Source organism: Sinohyriopsis cumingii, chromosome 6, assembly GCF_028554795.1.
Source record: "Sinohyriopsis cumingii isolate HCF-2022 chromosome 6, ASM2855479v2, whole genome shotgun sequence".
NCBI lineage: Eukaryota > Metazoa > Mollusca > Bivalvia > Unionida > Unionidae > Sinohyriopsis > Sinohyriopsis cumingii.
Window position 1 is genome coordinate 150,986,324 of NC_142966.1, and position 21,143 is coordinate 151,007,466.

A 21,143-nucleotide genomic window follows, 5' to 3' on the forward strand; every position below is an offset into this window, starting at 1 on the left:
AAACTAAATAATGAGGTTTTATCAATGTAAAACTAGCAGTTGTTTTTGGGATTGCTGATCTCCCATCAAAGGCAGAGATGCTTTGTATGACATATTTTAATGGATCGGAAGCCTGAATTGCTTGTGAAAATCCAGGAATGGTTGTAAAGCAAGGAGAAGGAATTGCATAGTGTTATTCATACAGAGATAAATAATCCAAGTATTCAGGGGGGAAGGGATAAAAAAACATTGCAAAGGATTTAAAGGAACATTAGGTCTTGCATCACTCCAGTCATATGACATTGTTAAAGGAACTGTGCCAGATTACATGCATGGAGTCCTTCTTGGAATCACCAAGACTTTGCTAAATAAATGGTTTTCCACAACAGAAAGTAAAAATAAGTATTTTATTGGAAAAGATCTTAAAGCTATTTCAAGTGGTATATTGAAACATTGTGAAGTTCTATGTGACTCCCTGTTACTTGTTGGGGTGGGATGCTCCCAATATTTATTTGAATTACTGAGGATTTCCCACCCTGGCTCGTTTTTGTAAGAAGTGAAAATAGTGATAGAGAGAGGTAAAGCTCCGAGCCCCCTGTCAGCATTACCGACAATTAAATTATTAAGAACACAAGGGTGAAATCCAAAAGAATAACAATTTAATACATAATACAAATTAAACGATATTAAGTTCTCAACCAATCTGCTTCCTCTCGACCATGTGACAACCTATTTCATCACGTGATTTTAGTGTGAGATGGCTTTCCCCTGTACTTTGTTTCTACTCATCTGAGTTTACTACGCCAATTGCTTTCCTCCTTCCGGCGTTCTCCGATTCTTCATGTCCTCCTCTCCTTTTGTCTTCCTTTCTCCTCCTCCTTTCTTTCTCTCTTTCCTTCAATGAGGCTTGTTCCCCGCCTAATTCTATTCTCTATTTCTCCTTCTGGCGTTCTCCACCTATTCTATCCTGTCTCTCTGAGACTCAGGACTTCACTACTCTGTCACCAAAACTTTCCTACAAAAAACACAAGGACGTTAGTATTTGTGTTAGCCATCTCGCTCACACTAAAATCAACAATCAATCAATCATCAGATCAAGGTTATCTACATCTTTGGTCACGCATTCGTGCACATCGAAAAACACACATGTTCTTATAAAAACAACATTGCAATAAGAACGGTATCCTACTTATCATACAGAAATCACTAAATTGCGTCACATCAATATATATATATATTTCCTTAATCTCCTTATTCTCAACAATATCACAATAATCCGACGCATTTCTGTACATTACACTCCCACAAGTGTACACAAATATTCAAATATTCATATTATTTAAATTTACACACTGCAGCCATTTTACAAGCTACCATTTAATTCACAATGGCAAAATCTAGAATATCACATAAATAAATATACTAGTTTACTACGAAGTAACAAACTAAATAGCAAAATACAATACTAATTCTGACGAGCAAGCAATCTACATAATCATAGCTCATTTCTCAAGTACGCATGTAAATTAAACAATACAAAGGTAATTCTACGTGCTAACAATTCTAGTAAGTAAATATACATACTGCACTTAATTACAATTACAATGCCATAACATTCTGAAACAATCGAGCAAATAACTCATTGACCTTTGCGAAGCTTTCTGTCCTTAGAATGTACGAAGAATTTTCCCGCCAAATCACGAGTGGCTCCCTCGGAGTGAGTATATTCTGCTTTACCAGTATGACGGCTTACGAATCACTAACTCGTTATCGGTTCAAGTGACTGTTAAGTTCTAGTTTGAATTGATGGTCCCACCCTTCCTCAGTTCTGATTGGATATCAATTCTACCCCCAGTCAGTTTAGCTTAACAGAAGTGCTTTGGGCCATCTGTCAAAGCGGGGAGATTTACAATAGCGTCGAGGGTCCTTTGTTCTTAGAACAAAGCTTTTAACATCCATATGTGAGAGATAACACCTAACAAAGGGTTCTTGTACAAACAAAACCACTGTAACAGTGTAGGGTCGACATACTCATTGCGCTAACCCATTCCTTTGTTCCTTATGTAATTGCAGGCGGTAAACATGACAATCATATAAAACCACCAAGCAGCATTGAAAGAGTGCAATGTGACCTTGAAAAACATTACAATCATTTTAAAGCAACGGAATTACAACTGTTGCTTTAATATATGCCATTCCTTGCCTCAGTGGATTTCTTGAAGAGGAAGATGAGTAATCTGGCATGTTTATCTGAAGCAATATATATTCTGATTGGAGATAACTCCATTTTCTCTAGAAAGAGCAGAAACTATTTTGGATACATTCTACTCATCTTTCCAGCATCTGTATGGAGATGGTTCATGTGGTCTTAATGGCCATAATGTTGGTGTTTTTTTGGTGTCCTTCATTAAGCTTTGGGGACCCTTGTGGGCTTGGAGCTGTTTTCCATTCGAGGACACTAACTCCACACTTCTGCAGACAGTGCATGGAACTGGCATTTTTGTTGTTGTTGAGTTTAATTATAGTGGCGTGTGCACAATTGTGCATGTGTCACTTTTTTCTGACTGCACCGCAGCCTGCTAGTTGTTCCTGGGGAAGGGGATGGGGCCACCTCACCCAGGCTTTTATGGATTCAAGGAACCCTGATAGTTTGGCCTCAATCTGTGGGTCCATAAAGGTCCCTACAGATGAATGGTTGGCTGTCATTAGTGGGAAGGAGAGCTCAGGAACGGTCCTGCTTGCTATACGTCGCTGGATTCTTGTTGCATTTGCCTGGTGTTTCTTGCGATTTTTTTTCTTCTTTTTTTCTTTCCGATTTTTTAAATATTTTTTCTTCTTCAAAACTGGCATTGTAATGAAACAAGCAATGAGATATAGGCATGCACAAGCCTGTAGCCATAGAAATGGGTTGATCAAGATAAAATGTACAGCTGGAAAGTAACCCATGAAGCAAATAATTTTGCAGTTTGTGGTGCCAAAAAAATCTTTAAACAGAATGAGCTTAATAATGAAATTCTGGAAAAGCTTGAAGTGGTCAGTTTACAAGAGATGAGAAAGGTGGACAAAATAACTGTCAGTTGTGCAAAATTATATTCGTAGGATTATTCAAGGATGCAAAAACGGATTTGCAGTTTTGTGCTTTATGATAGCAGTAAAATAAGATTTATTAGATACTTTGTGTTGCATGAGTCAGAAAACAAAGTCTATGCTGTTATTCATCGATTTGAAAGAGAACTGAACATGTCACTGTCAAGACTTACAGGTGGAAAACATTAGTTTTCAGTAAAAGCCTCACCATTTGTTGATCTAGTCGCTGCAAACAAACTTTGTGACACTTTAGTCTTCATTCGAACAAACTCCCAGCCAAATCAACCAGCCGAGACTTGTATTGTAAAAATGCCAATCATTCCATCTTTAAATATAAATTATAATACAGTATCATGTGCTAGGGGTTATTTTGCATGTATGTGAGAATCATAAAGCATGAGTTGCATGGAAATAATATTACTTTCTGATTTCATTATTTTGCTAACTCTAAGGCCATACAAAATTACATATTAGAATTTTGTTGCTTTTGTCATCTTTTCAGACATCCTCTGATTTTATAACTGCCTAGAACATTTCATTATAAGTAATATTGAAAACAGAGAGTGAGCTTGCAGTTTAAAAGGTTAAGTTTATGACAAAAATAGTCTCTTTCATTGAATGGTGCTGTATTCAAAATCAAATGAACAAAAAATTTTATGAAGTTTTCATTTATTTAAGCTGCAACTTCTGTGTGCTTAAACTATTCCTGATTTGTTTCCAAATATTATCATAAAATTTTCAGTTTTTTAATTTAATTTAATTGCCATTCTTTTTGTTCTTTAACTGTTTTACATGGCCCAGAATTCTGTCAAGAACTATCATGAGTTTTTTTAAAAACTATTTAAATTTATTTTAGAACATTAACTGTTCTTAACATGATCGTGAACTCATTTAAGAACAGTTCTTGAACTCATGTTCTTGAATTGTACTTCATTCGTTCTTAAAGTTCATGAACAGCCAAAAAGCTATTTCAAGAACATTTCATGTTCAGTTCAAGATTAATTCATAAGTTCATGAACTGTTCATAACTTCAAGAACTCCATTTCGTAGGGGTTCACTATAAACTGTCACACTGCAGACATCGTAACGATATGACTGAAATTTTTAAAAGCTACATTAAAAATCCAAATCACACACACACAGATGTTTAGTGCTAAGCTGAGAGGAATACATTTTCTATTGTCTTTTTTATGCCCTTCTCATCATCACTTCCAAATTCCATTTTTCCGACACTCTTACTTCCACGGACTCAATATCTCTATCTAGCTCTGTAGCAATATGTCCCAGAAAACTCTTTTTAAGTTCTGTAAGAAGCATCCTTGTGCACAAGGACAGGGCCAATAAAAATTGAATGTTCTGTCTATACCTCCTGGTTGATTATTATCATACATCAAGAAGTATTGTAGGTCAGTAATTTGGTCTAGTGTATAGCAAATGATTGATGGCACCTGTTCTTTGTTGTGCATTTTTGTTTGCACAAACAGATGTTCATTTATCATTCCAAGGACTTCTAACATATTGTATGCGATGTTGGCTTGGTTAGGGATCATCCATAAATGACGTCCGCAAAGATGGCGGGATGGGGTGTAAAGGACCTCGAGTACGTCCGCAGGCTAGTATTTTTTGTTAAGATATTCTGTGTTGAACAGCTGCTTTAGGCATACTGCGTGTATTCCAGTATGTTTTGCAGACGTCCTATATGGGTGATCCCTAAGTATAAATTATTTGTTAATTTCAATTTGTATGATTCGTGCCACAGAATATCCCATTACCTCATGCAAGCGCCTTTGGACACTTCTACTCCATTTGCATACAGGTGCCTTTGGATGCCTTTACCTGATTCGCATACAAGCGGCCTTGGACACCTCTACCTGATTCACAGACAAGCACCTTTTGACGCCTGCCATAAACATTAGCCATTTTGAGTGGGTTTTCATAGCGCCACCTTCAGGGAAAACACCCTAGTGGATACTACATTCATTGCTGTGAATGACCATTACATCAGATCACACGGGTGCTGTTTATGCCCTAGTCGAAATGTGCTATTTAAAGTAACTGCAACGTATTCTCCTCTCTCAGTACATATGGAGTTTTCACGATTAGAGTAACGACTATGAAAGCTTCAGTAACTCAGGTAAATGCTCAGATATTGATGTTGGCAGCAATTGTTTTTTTTAATAAATTAACCAATTCAGATGACTCAGTGATGTAGACACAGACAAAGACATTTTTTAGTACAAGAAAAGGCAGCTACAGTTGGTCATGCAGCTTCAATAACATGATGGTGTACGAGTTCTCTCAAGATTTTAGAGCACATAAAAACTTCTTCAGTGAAAAATAATTACACAGCTATAACGATCAGACTTTACTCTTAAATTGTTTCTTACATAATAGGTGTGTACCAAAAATGTAAAATGGTTAAAATTGCTGTTAAACGTAATATACACTACAATGATTAACAGTTAACAGGCAGATCTAAGTGTATGGAGTCGAACAGATAACAGGTGTTGTACTTATAGCACATTGTATTGGGTATGCCAGACCATAGAGCAGTGTATAATGCTAGATGGGGACATCTGCAGCCGGTTGTGGTGGGTGGGTGGGTAAGCCACATGCAGACAAAAGGGGATGGGGGGGGGTAGGAAAACGGGTATTATCTGCGTATATCCTTTATGGACAACCCCTTATGTCATTTGTTTGCGGACTTCATCTTTTCATTGTACCTGACGTTGCTTATTACTCCAGTGTGATGAGCGCCAGTCAGTGAGTCATCTTTTTTCAATTCAAGATTTTAATATCTTCTTCATCCTTTCCTTTATTTCGTCAAAAGTCCTCTGATGATTTCTTACAAAATGTTTTTCTCCTCGCCTATTACCATGTGATGCTGCGAGTGGTTGATGATTGCCTTGGTATTCTTTAAGAGCGATGCTGCTGATGCTGGAGTCATTCTTTTTAACAAAATAAGACAATCTTTTCTTAAAATCAGGGTAACTTTTAAGTGTAACATAATTATCTGCTCAAAATAACTAAATTGTCGCCATCAGGTTGAGGATCCAGTTATTCCCATGTTACATGCCCTTTACTCTACATTTAATGCAGTATTTGTTATTCTTAACTTCTACATTTCTCTAAGGTATTCATTTTCAATGATAAAAGTTGATTTGACAGTATTACCTTTTGAAAAGTCCCAAATACTACACTCATCGAAAAATTCACATTTTTCCCTTCCTTTATCCTGTCAATGCTCATGCTGTTCTCAACCAATATGAAGCAGTTGGATTTGTCTCCTGCAGGAACATCTCTATGTACGTGTTCTTTCTTGATGATTAAATGGTAAGCTTCATCAGATGAATGCCATTTACCTGAAGGAAATGGCTGGACATTGTCAGGACAATGATTATAACTATGCATTATTGTTTGATAGTGTTGATAATGGCTTAATTTATGAAAAAGTTAAGTTTATATTTTCTTTATTGAAACATTGGAAAGTTATTTCTCAATTATTAATGCTAATGTCAAGGATGAAAAACAAATACATGCACACTGAAATGAATATAATGTAAGGATGGACTGTCAATTCTGGTCATGACATGACTTATTTATAATATCATTCTCTTTTTGCCCTTGCAACTTAGGTTTCAGAGTAATTTGCAATACTGATTGGCACTTGGAATATTATTTATATACCTGTTGAAAGAGTCGTAAAAATCTGGTTAACTGCATCAAAGGGGTCTAAAATGGTTGTCAATGTGCTAATGTGGAAGCATCCAGGCACTCTCCTCATAAAATCTGAAATAAAAAATGTGTCATTACATTAACAAGTGGACATAATTTGTTACAATAATTCAAGCCAATGAGCTGCTGAATAATGAATAATGGATGGAACAGTTGAACCATGATCACTGAAGTTGGCAATAATAATAGATAAAACCTGTCTGTAATCACATAAATAGGTATTAAATTTACAATATTAGATTAAATATTTAAAATTCAGAAACAACAAATAGTGTTGGACAAATAAAGCTTTCCATGTCAAGTACGAGTCATCGTACATGAGATAAAACTTGTACTAATAAGAAAGAAAAAATGCAAAAACACCACTTACATAACCAAACTGTATTGGTACATCATTACTGACATGAGTAATGCACACAGAATTGATTTATATCGGGTTGCTCCAAAGCCGAACAAAAGTGACAAAGTACCAACAGTATTTTGATTGTAAAGCTACAATTCCTAATGACACAGTGGACCTGACTTTTGTGTAGAACACCATTTCCAATTGTGATGTGTTATTTTAGTATTATTCTATGAAACTGCATGCATAACTCAAGAAATAGTTAAGACAGAAACTGGCACCATGTAATTGGCAAAGTTATTGCTATACCTCACTTTCTTGTGACAATGTCAGAACTGGAATATACATCTTTAAAGTAGATGATTTGATTGAGATTGCAGAGAAATCATTTATATTTTTTTATCACTGTATGGTACAGGCATTCTATCTCCACAACATTCTATCAATTCTGATCTAGAGACATCGCAGGTGCATTTATAGATCCAATGCACATCTTCATTGAAAGTCATTCCCCATCTGGTTGGAAAAAGAAACTTCCCTGTCTGAAAAAAAGATGTGATGTGATGTGATTTGGATTTTTAATGTAGCTTAAACAATTTTTCAGTTATATCGCTATGATGTCTGCAGTGTGGCAGTTTATAGTGATGTCTAGCACTGGGGCATCATGCCGCAGACATGTAGCATGATGTCCCACCCAGTCGCATTATCCTGACACCAGGCCAACCAGTCCTAACACTAACCTCTTAATGCTGAGCACCAAGCGAGGCAGCTGTAATTATTATTTTTGTAAGTCTTTGGCATGACTCGGCCGGGGATCGAACCCACGACCTCCTGCATTCCAGGTGGATGCTCTAACCACGAGGCCACTGGAGCAGTAAAAAATAAGACGGAAGATCTTTGATAACAGTATAAACTTATATAAATGAATACACATTATAATGTTTGGAATAACAAACAAAAATCATATTGTAACAAATCATGATCACAATTTCTTGGTGTCATGTGTCTTGACTTTGATACCAAGATCAAAGCAGTGAGCAGTTGGTAAAGCTCTACAAGAAGGACATGGCATTAAATCTTTATTATAACATATATTAGGGTGCTGAGAAAATGGTCTAAACAAGGTAATTTTGCTATATCATGCAGGTATGATGCCTGTATATAAACAATAGTTCACATAAATATAGAACTATAATATACAAAGGAGACAATATGAGACTAAACATACATACAGTATTATATGTTTTAAAAAGTATTATTTTCACAGTATCACTAGTGTAAAGTAGCCTATCTCCTACACGCAAAGCTCAGATGATTCCAATTATATAATGTTTTAGCAAGATGTCCATCAGAACGAAACTCTGACCCTAACATAGAGTCTCTTGAAGCACAACTTTGAGTATGGAGTGCTAGGCTAAATAAATCTAAAAAGGCTTTTAAATTTTTTTTAAAAATTTACCTTAAGGGCCATCCTATCTTTGTCAAAGTTCTGCAACATAAATGCTTGGTAGGTCTTGTCAATCATGAAAAGACCATTGGACTCCTTTAAAAGATTACTATAAATTTCTTCTGATGTAAGTAATCTCTCAGTAGTTGAATACTCCACTACTGTCTGCAATAGACATTCAACACAGCAAATAAGACAGAAGGAAATGGAAATAAAAGAAAAAAAGGGTAATACAAGTCATCTATTGATATAACAGCAAACATTTACATCTTGAAGAGATTCTGAAAAGAAACATTTATTGCTCACCTGGTTCTTGCACACAGTACAAACACATGGGAACAGTCTGCAGTGTATCCCCCAGGAGTGTAAAACTGAGGGTAAAGAAACCCCTTTGGTGTCAGAACTGGGGGTCATAAAAAATGTGGGGGTCAAAAATATACTGACAAATTTTCATCCAACTCGTACTTTTTCAGCTTGAAATAGGATACTGCAACTTGCACACCATACACACTCTCTCTAAACATACCGGTACCACTAAACCAACACAATTAAATTTAACAAACAAATGCATTGTCCATTCAAAAAGTAATTTTATTAGTTCATTTTGCTTTTAAAATCGTACTTTTAACAGTCTCATTATAATCTTTTCGAAGCAATATTATAGACCAACATATTACATACAAGCCAATACAAAAAGCCTAATAAATCTTTATAACTGAATGACAATTTACTGCCTGTCATAAAATGTGTACTGTCATCGGTTTCATTGTACTTCGTCCTGGACCAAATTTATCCAAAAATCAAGGAGGCTAATGATTCATCTTGTTTCTAATAAGTTACACTTGAACTTTAAGGTCTTTCTTTTATTGCAGCAAAGTTTAAAACCAACAAAATCTGCACTGCCCCCATGACTGTGTAATCCAAATAAACGCATTTGTCTCAGCAAGTTTACTTATTTCTTTGTTGTGAAAGAATGTCTTGGGTTATAATGTGTTCTTCATATATCTTGTGGCGAATGAGGGCAGATTCTTAAACCATATGATCCACTTATGCAGTCTTCGCAATCGCACTATCATAAGTCACACCGGTAATCCTAATGGATGTGCTGTATTCCAGTCAAGGGAATTATTTTCTCCATTTTTCATCAAAGTTAGATCCACAGTTACTCTTTTGTGTTCTGCTTCTTTCACTTTCTTTGCTAATGATTTTTAGTGCACGATGTTTTAATCTTGAGATCGCTTTCTAATGCAACAAATATTGAGGTTAAACATCAAGATGACATCTTGCTGAGCTCAACGGAAATCGCGTAGGAGCTCGCGAGGTATGGGGAAGCTACTCCATCATAACATTGCCTATGCTAGTCTGGTTCCTTATTTCATATGCTGCCTGCGTTCCACTCCGCTATACGGACATAGGACACAATTAATTTTACTATATATTCTCTACATTTGTTTCTCAGTACTGACCTTTCCACTGTGTGACAATCAATACAAATCATATGTTAATCTAAATACCTTCAAAGATGACTTCACAGTGAAGTTCTCGTCAAAGGTTGACCTGCTCTTTTTTTAGATGCTGAACTGTCAACATAGCAGCAAGTAAACAGAACAGAGATTTCACTTCCACTTCCGGATCATCACCAAGGCCTTATTACTCACTGTGCACTGTCGCCGAAATACACACATACAACAACACCCTGAGCTCATATTATCAAGAATAAACAGTTACCTTTAAATCCCTACCAAAAATGCATAAATAAAACTCTTCTATCACCACCAAAATGAGAGAGGAAAAATGTTCTAAAAATAGACTAGAACTACATTCGTGGGTACTGAACTGGAAGTATTAATTGTGAACTGATTCCATACGAACAGAGGAGCACAACTAATGGAGTAAACAAAGCGGGGAACCAGTCAATGCCTATTTGCAAAGTATACACGATGCCACCCTTCGTCCAACGCATTGGATATTAAATAAATCCTGATTGCATCATACAAATCCCTTGCGTAAAAAAACCGCACGGCAACAAAATTTGTTCGTCAATTTCTCCAGCGTGCGTCCCTGATGCACAAATGTGCGTAAAGGGAAACACTGCTGGGAACATGACACTATTATATGTGTATATAATTTTTAAAAGAAGAAAACATACAGCAGCAGACATTATTTAAATGGATTTAAACTGTTATGAGTTAAATATATTTTTACAATCCTAAAGTATGTTGGTCAGTGATAGATTCAAATACATTTTGGACTAAATATTGTTGGCTTAAAATATGAACAAGAAGGTTTGAAAACAGAGACCTGTAATAAATTTAACCTCACCATGCAAGATTCAAATCTAGTATTGTGCAAATAAGCAACAGGCTTTCTGCCCTTAAAACTGAACACAAAAAACTAGTATCTTGCCTCGGTTTCAGATGGTACTGCATCTGGTAGTGTCAATGCAACAGGTTTCACTGCAGTCTTTGATGGCATGCCTGATGTAATACCTGGTGGTCTACCCTTCTTTGTTGCATCTCTACCACTGCCTCCCTTTAGATCAACAATTTTGCTGAAGTCATACTTTTCCTCACCGACATGACAACATATTTTCAACAAGCCTGATGCTCTGATTCTCTTCTGCAAATAATTAAGATGATCTGAATTTAAATATTTACATACCAAATAAAAATGTATCACATGATTTAAAAAAAAAAAATTCTTCAAAATATCCAATTATGTCAAACGGATGTGGGTAGGTAAGTAGTGGGAAATTGTTTAGCACTGATGCGATATAACATCTGAAGGAAATATCATGATTGGGAAAACATTTAGAGGTTATCACTGACTCATGGCTGCCAATCTTCTAGGCTCACAATTAGTGAAAATAGGGATAAAAAGTAGTGAATTTGGACATAAATTAGTGAAAAATACTATGACAATAACTCCATCCACCCTGACCATCAATACTACACTATATCAAGATTGCAATATAAAACTAAAACACTACATATATGCAGAAATATATCTGCATTTCTATTTATTATGGTATTCATAAACTTCACTTGTTCTTGTGGTTATTTATCAAGACATGATACTGTGGCAGACTTGAACTTCCTCAACTGCTTGATCGTAAATTTGTTTTCTAAACAGTTCAGACTTCTTGCCTGCTGGTTGATCCTGGTGAGTAAAATTGCTGACAAATTTTCTGCAGCTAAGGAGGCCCTAAAGTCTGTCTTATTTTTCCTCACTAGAGAAAATACTCTTTCGCTGTCACTGTTGCTGTGAGGAATGTCCTGCTTCAGCCTCCTGCTTTGTGGGAAAATGTGTTGATCAATTAGCTGTGCTGATATTCACAATGACAGAATTCAGTGACTGAAAGACCCCTTGCTGTACATGCATGTTGCCATTTTATAAGAGTACATGAAAAAGAACATGATACAATCGGTGATCTGGATATATATTAACTGCCTCTTATACACTATTTTGTCATAAAATTAGTTTGAAACTATAAGTGAACCAGTAGGCCTAACGGGAAATAATGGCGGATTTTGCTAAGTCTGGGATGTAAGTAGTGAAGGGGGATAGATTAGCCTCAATGGGAATTAGCATTACAGACCCCCTTGGGTCAGATTAGCCTCAATGGAAATTTAACATGGAGAAAAATCGTGGGTCAGATTAGCCTCAATGGAAATTTAACATGGAGAAAAATCGTGGGTCAGATTAGCCTCAATGGAAATTTAACATGGAGAAAAATCGGGGGACAGATTAGCGTCAAGGGAATTTAAACAGGGTGGGACTTTATAGCGTCAAGGGAAATTGAACATGGGATTTTTTTTATTATATTTTTTAAAAAATAAAAAATTTAAAAAAAGGGGTAGGCAATTGAAAGGCTATCTCTTTTCGAGAAATATGGCTGGCCCTGAAAAGGGCCTTTGGGTTTTCTTCTTCTTCTTCTTCTGCTTCTAATTTCTTCTTTTTCTCCACCAAGTTCTTATTTTATCTCCTACACTCTTTCTCTTCTTTTTTTTCTCCTGCTCTTCTTTCTTCTTCTCTTCCTCCTCTTCTTTCTTCCTCTTCTCATTTTCTTCTTCTTTTTCAATTTTTTCGTTCCATTTGCTTGTTCTTATTCTTTCCTCTTCATCCTCCTTCTCCTCTTTATCTCTTTCATGACACCACTAATCTTGACCTTTACCTTTTTTAAGTTATTAATTTCCATCTTTACACGATGGGGACTATAGGAATAATGGTCTTCAACGAGTCTTATTAACATCTGCTCCATCATTCCTAAGTTGTCTAAAACGTCTTGCAATGTTTGTATTTTGTCCATTTGGTTAGAAGCCATCTTCTTTGTAGAATGGTTTGAACGACGAATACTGTGGGTTCTTATAGTGAAAGCGCGGACGTGAAGGAAAACATCCCCTTAAAAACGTAAAATTGATCTTACCTAGATCATAACCAAAGAAACAACAACGCGCGGACGTGAAGGAAAACATCCCCCTACTTTTCTCATTTCATATAATAAAACCCAAACTATACTCTCCACATACGCTAAGAAACCCATAATCTACTATTCACACAAACTTACGTGAACGGTTACAAACACAAACACATACCCTCACACAATAAAAAAAGAGTTAGTGTTTATATTCACACTACTCTACCTACTCACATTGGCAAATCGATCGTTATTTCTTTTCTAGAGTATTGGGTAGCCCTGAAAAGGGCTGTTTTTTGAACTCCAGATGCACCTATCTAATGGTTGCACCTTCCTGGCCTGGCGCCACACACGCATCTTCTTCCCCAGTCTTCTTTCACCTTTCTTCTTGGGAGTACAGAGGCAGGATATGTGGCTTCAGAATCCCAATTTTCGGTTTCTGGGATTCTGAAATTTCTTCTTCTCTCCTTTTCCTCCTCCTCTTCTTTGTTTCTTCTCTCCTCCTCTTCTTTTCTTCTTTCCTCCTCCTCTTTCATTCTTGCTTCTTCGACAATGGCCTCCGCGGCCAGTTCATTTAGCATGCGCCTGGCATATTCCAGGTGCATCTGGAGTTCTAACAGTTTCACAATTCTGTTGTTTATTCTTCTGGTGGTGTTGATCAATCAACAAGGGTAGCTAGACTGCCGAGCGAGTTTCAATTTATACTGAAAGCGCGGACGTGATGGAAAACATCCCCCTAAAAACATAAAATTGATCTTACCTTGATCATGACCAAAAAACAACGCGCAGACCTAAAAGAAACACTCACTCACTTTTTTATGCTACCCATCACTATTTTAAAATTTTTTATAAATCACTTCAATAGACTATTTACATACGCAAAGCAATCCAATCTAACTCCAAATATACACCTCAAACACCAAAAAAACCATGATTTTAATCTACTATCCACACCAACCTACTTGAGCACTTACAAACACACAAACACATACACTCTCACTATCAATAAAGAGTTAGTGTTTATATTCACACTACTCTACCTACACACATTGGCAAATTGATCGTTATTTCTTTTCTAGAGTATTGGGTTGCCCTGAAAAGGGCTGTTTTTTTGTTTGCTATGGCATTCTTTTTTAGTTTCTAAGAATGCGATGTCCTCTGAGGATAGACTTTCTGGCGATAGGTCTGCTTCTTCGGAAAGAGAAGAAGAACTCTTTGGTGTCGATACGACAATCGACAAAGCCTCTGTCAGCTTCAGGTTGCTGCTACTGTTGTTGTTGTTGTTGTTGCTGCTGTTGCTGCTGTCTCTGAAGTCTGTACTTCTCTGTCCATTCTTCTTTTTCCCTGTTCATTTCTTCTCTGAAAAGCTCTTCTATCAGGTCTTCAGTGATTTTTAACATTCTCACATTCTCTATTTCTTCTGGCTTCGGTATCAGACTCTGTCTGACCCTATGTAAATTCACGTAGGCTTCGTTGAGCTTAGCTAGTTTGGAACACATCTTCTTAGGAGGATGAGTCGACAATGGATGGTTAGACTGGAAACAAACCGGTTCTTAAAGTCAAAGCGCGGACGTGAAGGAAAACATCCCCCACACGGTTTTCGAGCCGCAACGTTCATGAGAGGGATAGTAAGAAATGAAAGAGCATCAATCCAACATTCTTATAGCTAAACAAAAGACAAAGGCATTTTTTTTCAAAACACAACATTTTTTATTCAAAAATCACTTAACACTAAACAACAACTCTAACATTTTTAACAATAATCCAACAATATAACATCAAACAATCTTTTCAAATCACAAACATTTTTTCTCAATTGACAATCTACTTTAAACAGGGCTGACAACGTTATGAATGAAATTGTGATTTCCACTGTTGGAAATCATTAGGCCATTGATGGACACTACGTTTCCTAGCTTGAGACAAAAGATAAGCATAATGGTCACAAAACCATCGATCTACTTTCACATCATTTCTAGCAGAAGAACGAGGATCAAAATAAGTCACTAAATGTTCTAAGGAATAGCCCAGGCTGCGATGATGCAGAAAATACACACAGTACTGTCCACACACCAAGGAATCTGTGCCTTGTAATTTCATGTTATTGAATCGGGTAGTCTGAGCATTTCTTCTCATAAAGTCGATGATATCGTCTTCCAAAGGGGGCAATCCGTACGAATCGAAATATTCCACACATCCTTCTTGAGGAAAGTAGACGGCTACCCAGTGGGTTCCTGGGAGATGACTGTCGTCCGTGTTGATCACGTAAGCTTGATGGTCTTTAGGTTTGCGATGAGGGAGTTCATCTTTAGCACAGACGACAGGATTCCAAGAAGCTGTATACGAACTGTGGTTCAAAAGGTAATAAAGTTCCCAGGTATCCATGTTTTGTGTGTGCTTTTTTTTCTTCTTCACAGGTAATAATAAGTCGTCAATTCAATCCTGACTTTTTGCTTGAAAATGTCTGACGAATAAACGGTTATTCGTTCTGTTTCCTCACTCTGATTCAGGAGAGCTTCGATACGACGGATCTCTTGAGTGGTTAATGGTGGACAAGAATGTTCACACAAGTCTTTATACCACTGATGCAACACGTCTTTGTTTGAGATGAGACTCCAAGCTTCGTCCAGATACTCGTCCACTTTTTCTTCTTGACTTAACATCAGGCATTTATCGTGTTGAATTTGACTGGGATGATCGTTTTGACATCCATAACAATTTTTCTTGATCAATTCCGTCATTTTTTCCACCAAGTGTTTGGCAAAACAGGAGACTAAATGGGCTTCTTGTTCTGGCCATCTCGACTTCATCATGATCACTTCTTCTTTTTCCACGGTCTCCTCACATTCCATGTCTAAAGTTTCTCCACTAGGTAAAGAGGGATAACAGTCTTCCATGGCTTCTAGTAATCTAGAATGACTTCTCTCAAACTGTTGATTTCTATTGTATTATCAAATTCTGCATACAGGATGACGTTCACTGTGTTCCCTGCTTCCAGTGGACTCGCAAACTGAATTTCCACACGAATCTGACCCGATTTTATAGGGTGGAAATGTCCCTCGTCGCTGCCTTGGTCTGGAGTGAAATCAAAAGCCCACAAAGCATAGCCTCCTGCATAATCGTCGTACGTAATGCCGTGACTGGTGTTGGTTCCTAACTGTCCGGTAGCTTCGTACAGGGACAAGTACGATCTCAAATAATTCTTCGCGGCACCAAAGTTAGGCTCGAAAGGTCGGGTACACAAGGTATTGCCATCACGACTGACTTCAATCTTGGACACATTGTAATGATGAAAGTAGAAAGGATTTTCATGGTAGACTCCACTGAAAGCTGAATTCTTGACGATACCAACAATCAAACGCTTGGGTAACTGTCCTTGGAACAGATGATCTTCGATCATGGATCGCTGTCCAGCAGGAATGGTGAAGGTTTTCACTTCTATGCGACGTATCGGATACTTGGCGGTCGTTCTGCTCAACGTCTGACTGATGTCGTTACCCACTTTAGGCAACACTTCCACACGTCGCACGTAGAGTCTGGCTTCTTGGATGATGGTTTTGTAAGTGGAACCATCAGCAGCCATCAAATGGAAAGCGGCACTGCTGCGATTCAGTCTCAAGCGGATATCCACCCCGTTCAACAAATACTTTTCTTGCAACCACATGTCCAAATGCAAGCGATCCATCAGTTCTAAACTACGACTTAGATGAGTTTTCGCTCGTCGTTCTACAAATCCCGATAAATTTTGAGCATCCCCAGCAATTGTAATGTTGTTGAACCTAGTCGCTTGGTCAGGTTTCCATACCACGCAAGCATCCAGATGAGTGTTCTTGGCTTCTTTTCCGTACGTCAAGAGATTTTCCAGGTACGCTCGGTAAGGGTAAGTATCCATGCTGCTGCTGACTAGTTTGTTATTCAAGTACAAGTCCACTTCGCTAAACAAGGAATGCATGAAATTATTGACGGGAGCTACTACATCATCATTGTCTATGGGACCGTTGTTCGCTTCAGTTACTTTGACTTTCAAGTACAGGTAACTGCTATTCAGATCGATGTAATCTTCGGGTTGTCCTTTGATTTCGAACTCGATGGGAGCAGAATCGGTCAATCAGGAGACGGGATGAAATTCCACCCACTGGGATTCTTGCATCGTCATCATGGTGGGGGGCATAGCAAACATATCCAGTTCCATTTTGGAACAAGTGCAAGACTCTCGGTGCATCATTTTGTTCTATCCTTTCTCAATAATCGAAAACGTCTAAGTCTCGAACGGTTCTTCTTTTCTTGGCCTTTCTAGCTTGAAGTCTGGTGAAAGGGTGTTTTCTGCGTCGTCTCTTTCTGCCTTGTCCTTGCTGAATGCCTGACTCGGTAGCGTGCAGGGCATTTATAGGTGTGTCTCATCGGCCCAAAATGTCTTTGCCCGTTTGCAGCAAGACATTTTTGCCTGCCCTCATGAAGGCTTCTTTAGGGTTTTGTTTGTCGATGATGACATTTTGGAGAAATTCTTTGCCTTGCGTCAGTGCCGCATCTTTCAAGGCGTGCAATCCGCGTGTCACCATCGGTTTCAACACCGGGGCCACCGAACGAAAGGCCGATTCTAACATGTCTCCTAAACCGTGACCTCACTGTCGAGCAACCCCTCGGTACACTGGATACATGACTTACGAGTCGTGAGAGAACCGTTTCCGAAAATGGAGTTTCACCGTGACTTTTCCTTTGGTGAATGGAATATTTTGTCCCAAATCTCCTTTTATAGTAATGTTGACCGTGTCCAAATACGACTTGCTGACGGGCAAATAGTGAGGATGGACAAATTCGCGGTTGACGTGGTAAGTGTTTCCACCTTCCTCGTCAGCGTTCGTGGCAGAATCCACTTTGAAAGGAATGACACGCAGTAACGGCACGAAGGTGTGTCCCACCACGTTGTACTCCACCACATCGGAATACACAAACATCAAATTCAGTCCTTGGTTCAGTTCTACCGGGGTACGAAAAAACTTGGCAAAAGAATCATTGTCGGAAATGATAATTCGGGTTGTTTTTTTTGTTCTAATTTCTTCCTCAGGTTCATGTCTCCGCCCAACATGTCAAACAATTCAGGACAAAATAAGAAAGACATGAATTTGGGCCCCTCAGAAAATTTCATCAGAAAGCGACGAGCTGTTTTGTGGTACTCCAGGGTGACCTTTTTATTGACAAGCTCCAAAGCTCTATGGAACACGCCATTAAACCTGGTGGCTATGGTGCTGACCAAATGTTGACCACTAAAATAATAGTCTGCGGGAATGAACAAGTTGTAGGTCCACGTTTTAAGTGCGTCATCATAGGTTTTATTGGTATATGTGCCAATCTTATCCAACTCATGTTGCAATTGTGGGTCATGAATTTCCACCATAAAAAAATTTTGATTGGGAAGGACATTGAGGACTTGGGTCGGGTGAATCATTTCTACTAAAGCCACTTCCCAATGGGCTTCATGATCTAAGGGGATGGCTTGAGGTAATTTGGCCGTGTAACAGCACAACGTGTTATTGGGAAACACCTCCATGGAACTGTCACTGGGTAAGGTTAAGTAAAACTGGTTTTCGTGACTCATAATTCCAGAGTTCTGTGGCTGTCCGAGGGGATATTACTGGACGTCAGAGGCGTGTCTCCGCCCAAAATGGGGTTCTGGTTGTGGTTGTTGTTGTTGGAGTGGTGACTGACACTGGCACTGGACACAAGGTTCCTGTGGTTCCCGTTCGAGGAGAATTTCAGGGAGGGATTGGGAAGCAGGTAACCGATGCAACTGCTCAATAAAATGGTCCACAATTGTTTGTCTCCTTGTTGCAAACTCAAATTGGCAATGACTGCCCCGATGACACAATACACCACGAAGATTTGGCAGAAAAAGACGATTTGCGTTTTAGGCACACGTTCTCCACACCACACCCACAAGGGTTGTTTTTGTAAATCTTGCACAGAAGAACTGGGTGAAGAAAGAGTGGTCGACGTAGCTGCGTCTGATGTGTGAAAGGGCATGATGGTCACTTCTTTTTATAATCGATGACTTGCGAAGCGTCGATCCAAGAATCGAAACTGGGCGGATATCCTTTCCAACGTACTTTGACTTCTTTGACACGTCGTTTGCCCACTTTACGGGTTCTGCGTTCGAGAATGCTTTCGATGTCGTACACGTCGTCTTCTTTTTTGGTGACACGTTGTAACTCGGGCAAATAAAACGTTCCTTTGAGCACTTCTCTGTTCATGTCTTCCAATTTATAGACGGCAGGATGACGGCCATGCACTCGTCCAGTGACACGAAACAGTTCGGTCGTCCAGTTAGGTAAGTAACCTTTGTCGAAAGTGCGTTTGGTTTTGCCAATGCGCACCCAATCTCCTACGGCCAACTCTCCACTTTTCTTGGGGACAGCCCTCATCGGGGACGTACCAAACAGGCGCTCGAACACCAACACTTCGTTGTCGGGAGTCACGTCTTGCGGGGCACGTCCGATGCTTCAACGGTAAGATTGGTTGTACGCTTGCACCAGGTGCGGTAAGATGTCGATGTACTTCAGAGTGTGGTGATGCGTAAAATATTTCCACATGCGTTCTTTCAAAGTGCATTGAAAACGTTCCACGATGCTGGCTTTGGTTTCTGGATTCTCGGTGGTAAAAAAATGAATGTCACGTTTCTTTAATTCTTTTTGGAAAGCTTGGTTCAGAAATTCGGTGCCTTTGTCCGTTTGCCATCGAAGAGGGTGACGACCGCTTTGTTTCAACACCCGTTGCAGGGCTCGCACTAACTCACTGCTCGATTTGGAAGTCAAGGGCATGACCCAGGCAAATTTGGAAAAGATGTCGATGACACAAAACAAATATTTGTAGCCACGATTGTAGCTGGCCAAATGAGAGACATCGGCTAAATCGGCTTGCCATTGATGATCGATGCCTTCCACTCGGGTGCGACTTCTGGCAAACTTGCGTCGAATGGGTTTGTGCAAAGTGTAGGTAGCTTGTTCTTGTAACCAGTGTTGCACTTGAGGTAAACGGAGACTTTTCAGTCGCGTTTTGGCAGCACGATACAATTTTTGAACTCCTGCGTAACCTGCAGGATGTGAGGGATCGTAGTAAATGCTGGCTAAGACTTTTTCCATTTTTTTGTGTTGGTTGGTGTGTTAATAAGGCACCCACTCTTGGAAGAGGCTACTCTTTTTCTCTTGGGGTATTTTCTTGGATTGCAATGCTTTGCGTGTGCGACCGGCAATAGGTGTTGAAGAGGAGGAGGATGTCTGAGCGGGGGATATCGGTTCTTGTTTCACTTCTGTCTTCATTTCTGTCTTCACTTTCTTTTTCTCTTGTGATGAAGAAGGGGTGGCCATCATCTTTTTAATCCATCCAATTCTGGAGGTAGGTGGTGTTGTTAACTTGCGTACTTTTTCTGGTGGAGTTTGAAACCCTTCTTCTTCTTCTCCTTCTTTTGCTTTTTCTGTCTTGGTCACTGGTACTGGTACTGGTACTGGTGATGGTGCTGGACTTTTCATCAAGGTCTTAAAATCTTTCAGAGTGGGTAGAGCTGTTTCGTCTAAAGCTTTCTGGTGAAAGAGTTGCAATCGTTGCAAGAGTTGACCGTACTTTTGCGATTTTTCTGTTTCGGACAAATCTTGGCGATCCATCAAGGACTGCAATTCGTGTTGTAACTGGGACATCTCGCTCAAATTGGGATTGGGAGGTAAATGCGGGGTACGTTGTTCTTGCCACCGATGGTATTCCATCCATCGTTTGTAAGGCACTAAAGCTAGTTTTCGTCCTTCCATGGGGTTGTCAGGGGTCAATTCTGAGATCTTGGGACTTCCGAAGGCCTTTTTATCTTGCTCCCACCAGTCCTCCCAACATGGTTCCCAAGACTCCTTTCAGTATGGGGCCTAACAAGAGAGGCAAAATGCCTCCACGTTGGACCAACATCTTCTTTTTTTGACGAATGGGAATTTTCTTTTGAACCATTTTCCGAAGAACGTGATGATGTTTGCCTAAGCATTGTTTCTGGTGTTTGGACAAAGGGATCGTACCTTTCAAAACGTTCAAACAACATTCGCACACGGTATCGATGGCCTCTTTGGAGGCCGTTTGAATGAGTTTTTTTCGTAGGGGTGGAG

At 38.9% G+C, this 21,143-nt stretch overlaps 1 protein-coding gene across 2 annotated transcripts; it reads right to left on the minus strand.

Annotated features, from left to right (window-relative positions):
* Positions 1–206: 206 nt before the first annotated feature.
* On the minus strand, positions 207–10,456 carry LOC149798263 (uncharacterized). Of its 2 annotated transcripts, XM_089963399.1 has the most exons (6): positions 10,106–10,456; positions 8,604–8,756; positions 7,459–7,686; positions 6,754–6,855; positions 6,241–6,428; positions 207–994 (listed from the first exon to the last, which is right to left on the minus strand). In XM_089963399.1, exons 3-6 carry the CDS (start codon positions 7,490–7,492, stop codon positions 962–964), a joined length of 357 nt encoding a protein of 118 aa, XP_089819525.1. In that variant the 5' UTR covers positions 7,493–7,686; positions 8,604–8,756; positions 10,106–10,456; the 3' UTR covers positions 207–961. The 2 variants fall into 2 exon arrangements, with proteins under 2 accessions (XP_089819525.1, XP_089819526.1); XM_089963400.1 differs by lacking the exon at positions 7,459–7,686 and having other exon boundaries at positions 10,106–10,454.
* Positions 10,457–21,143: the final 10,687 nt, after the last annotated feature.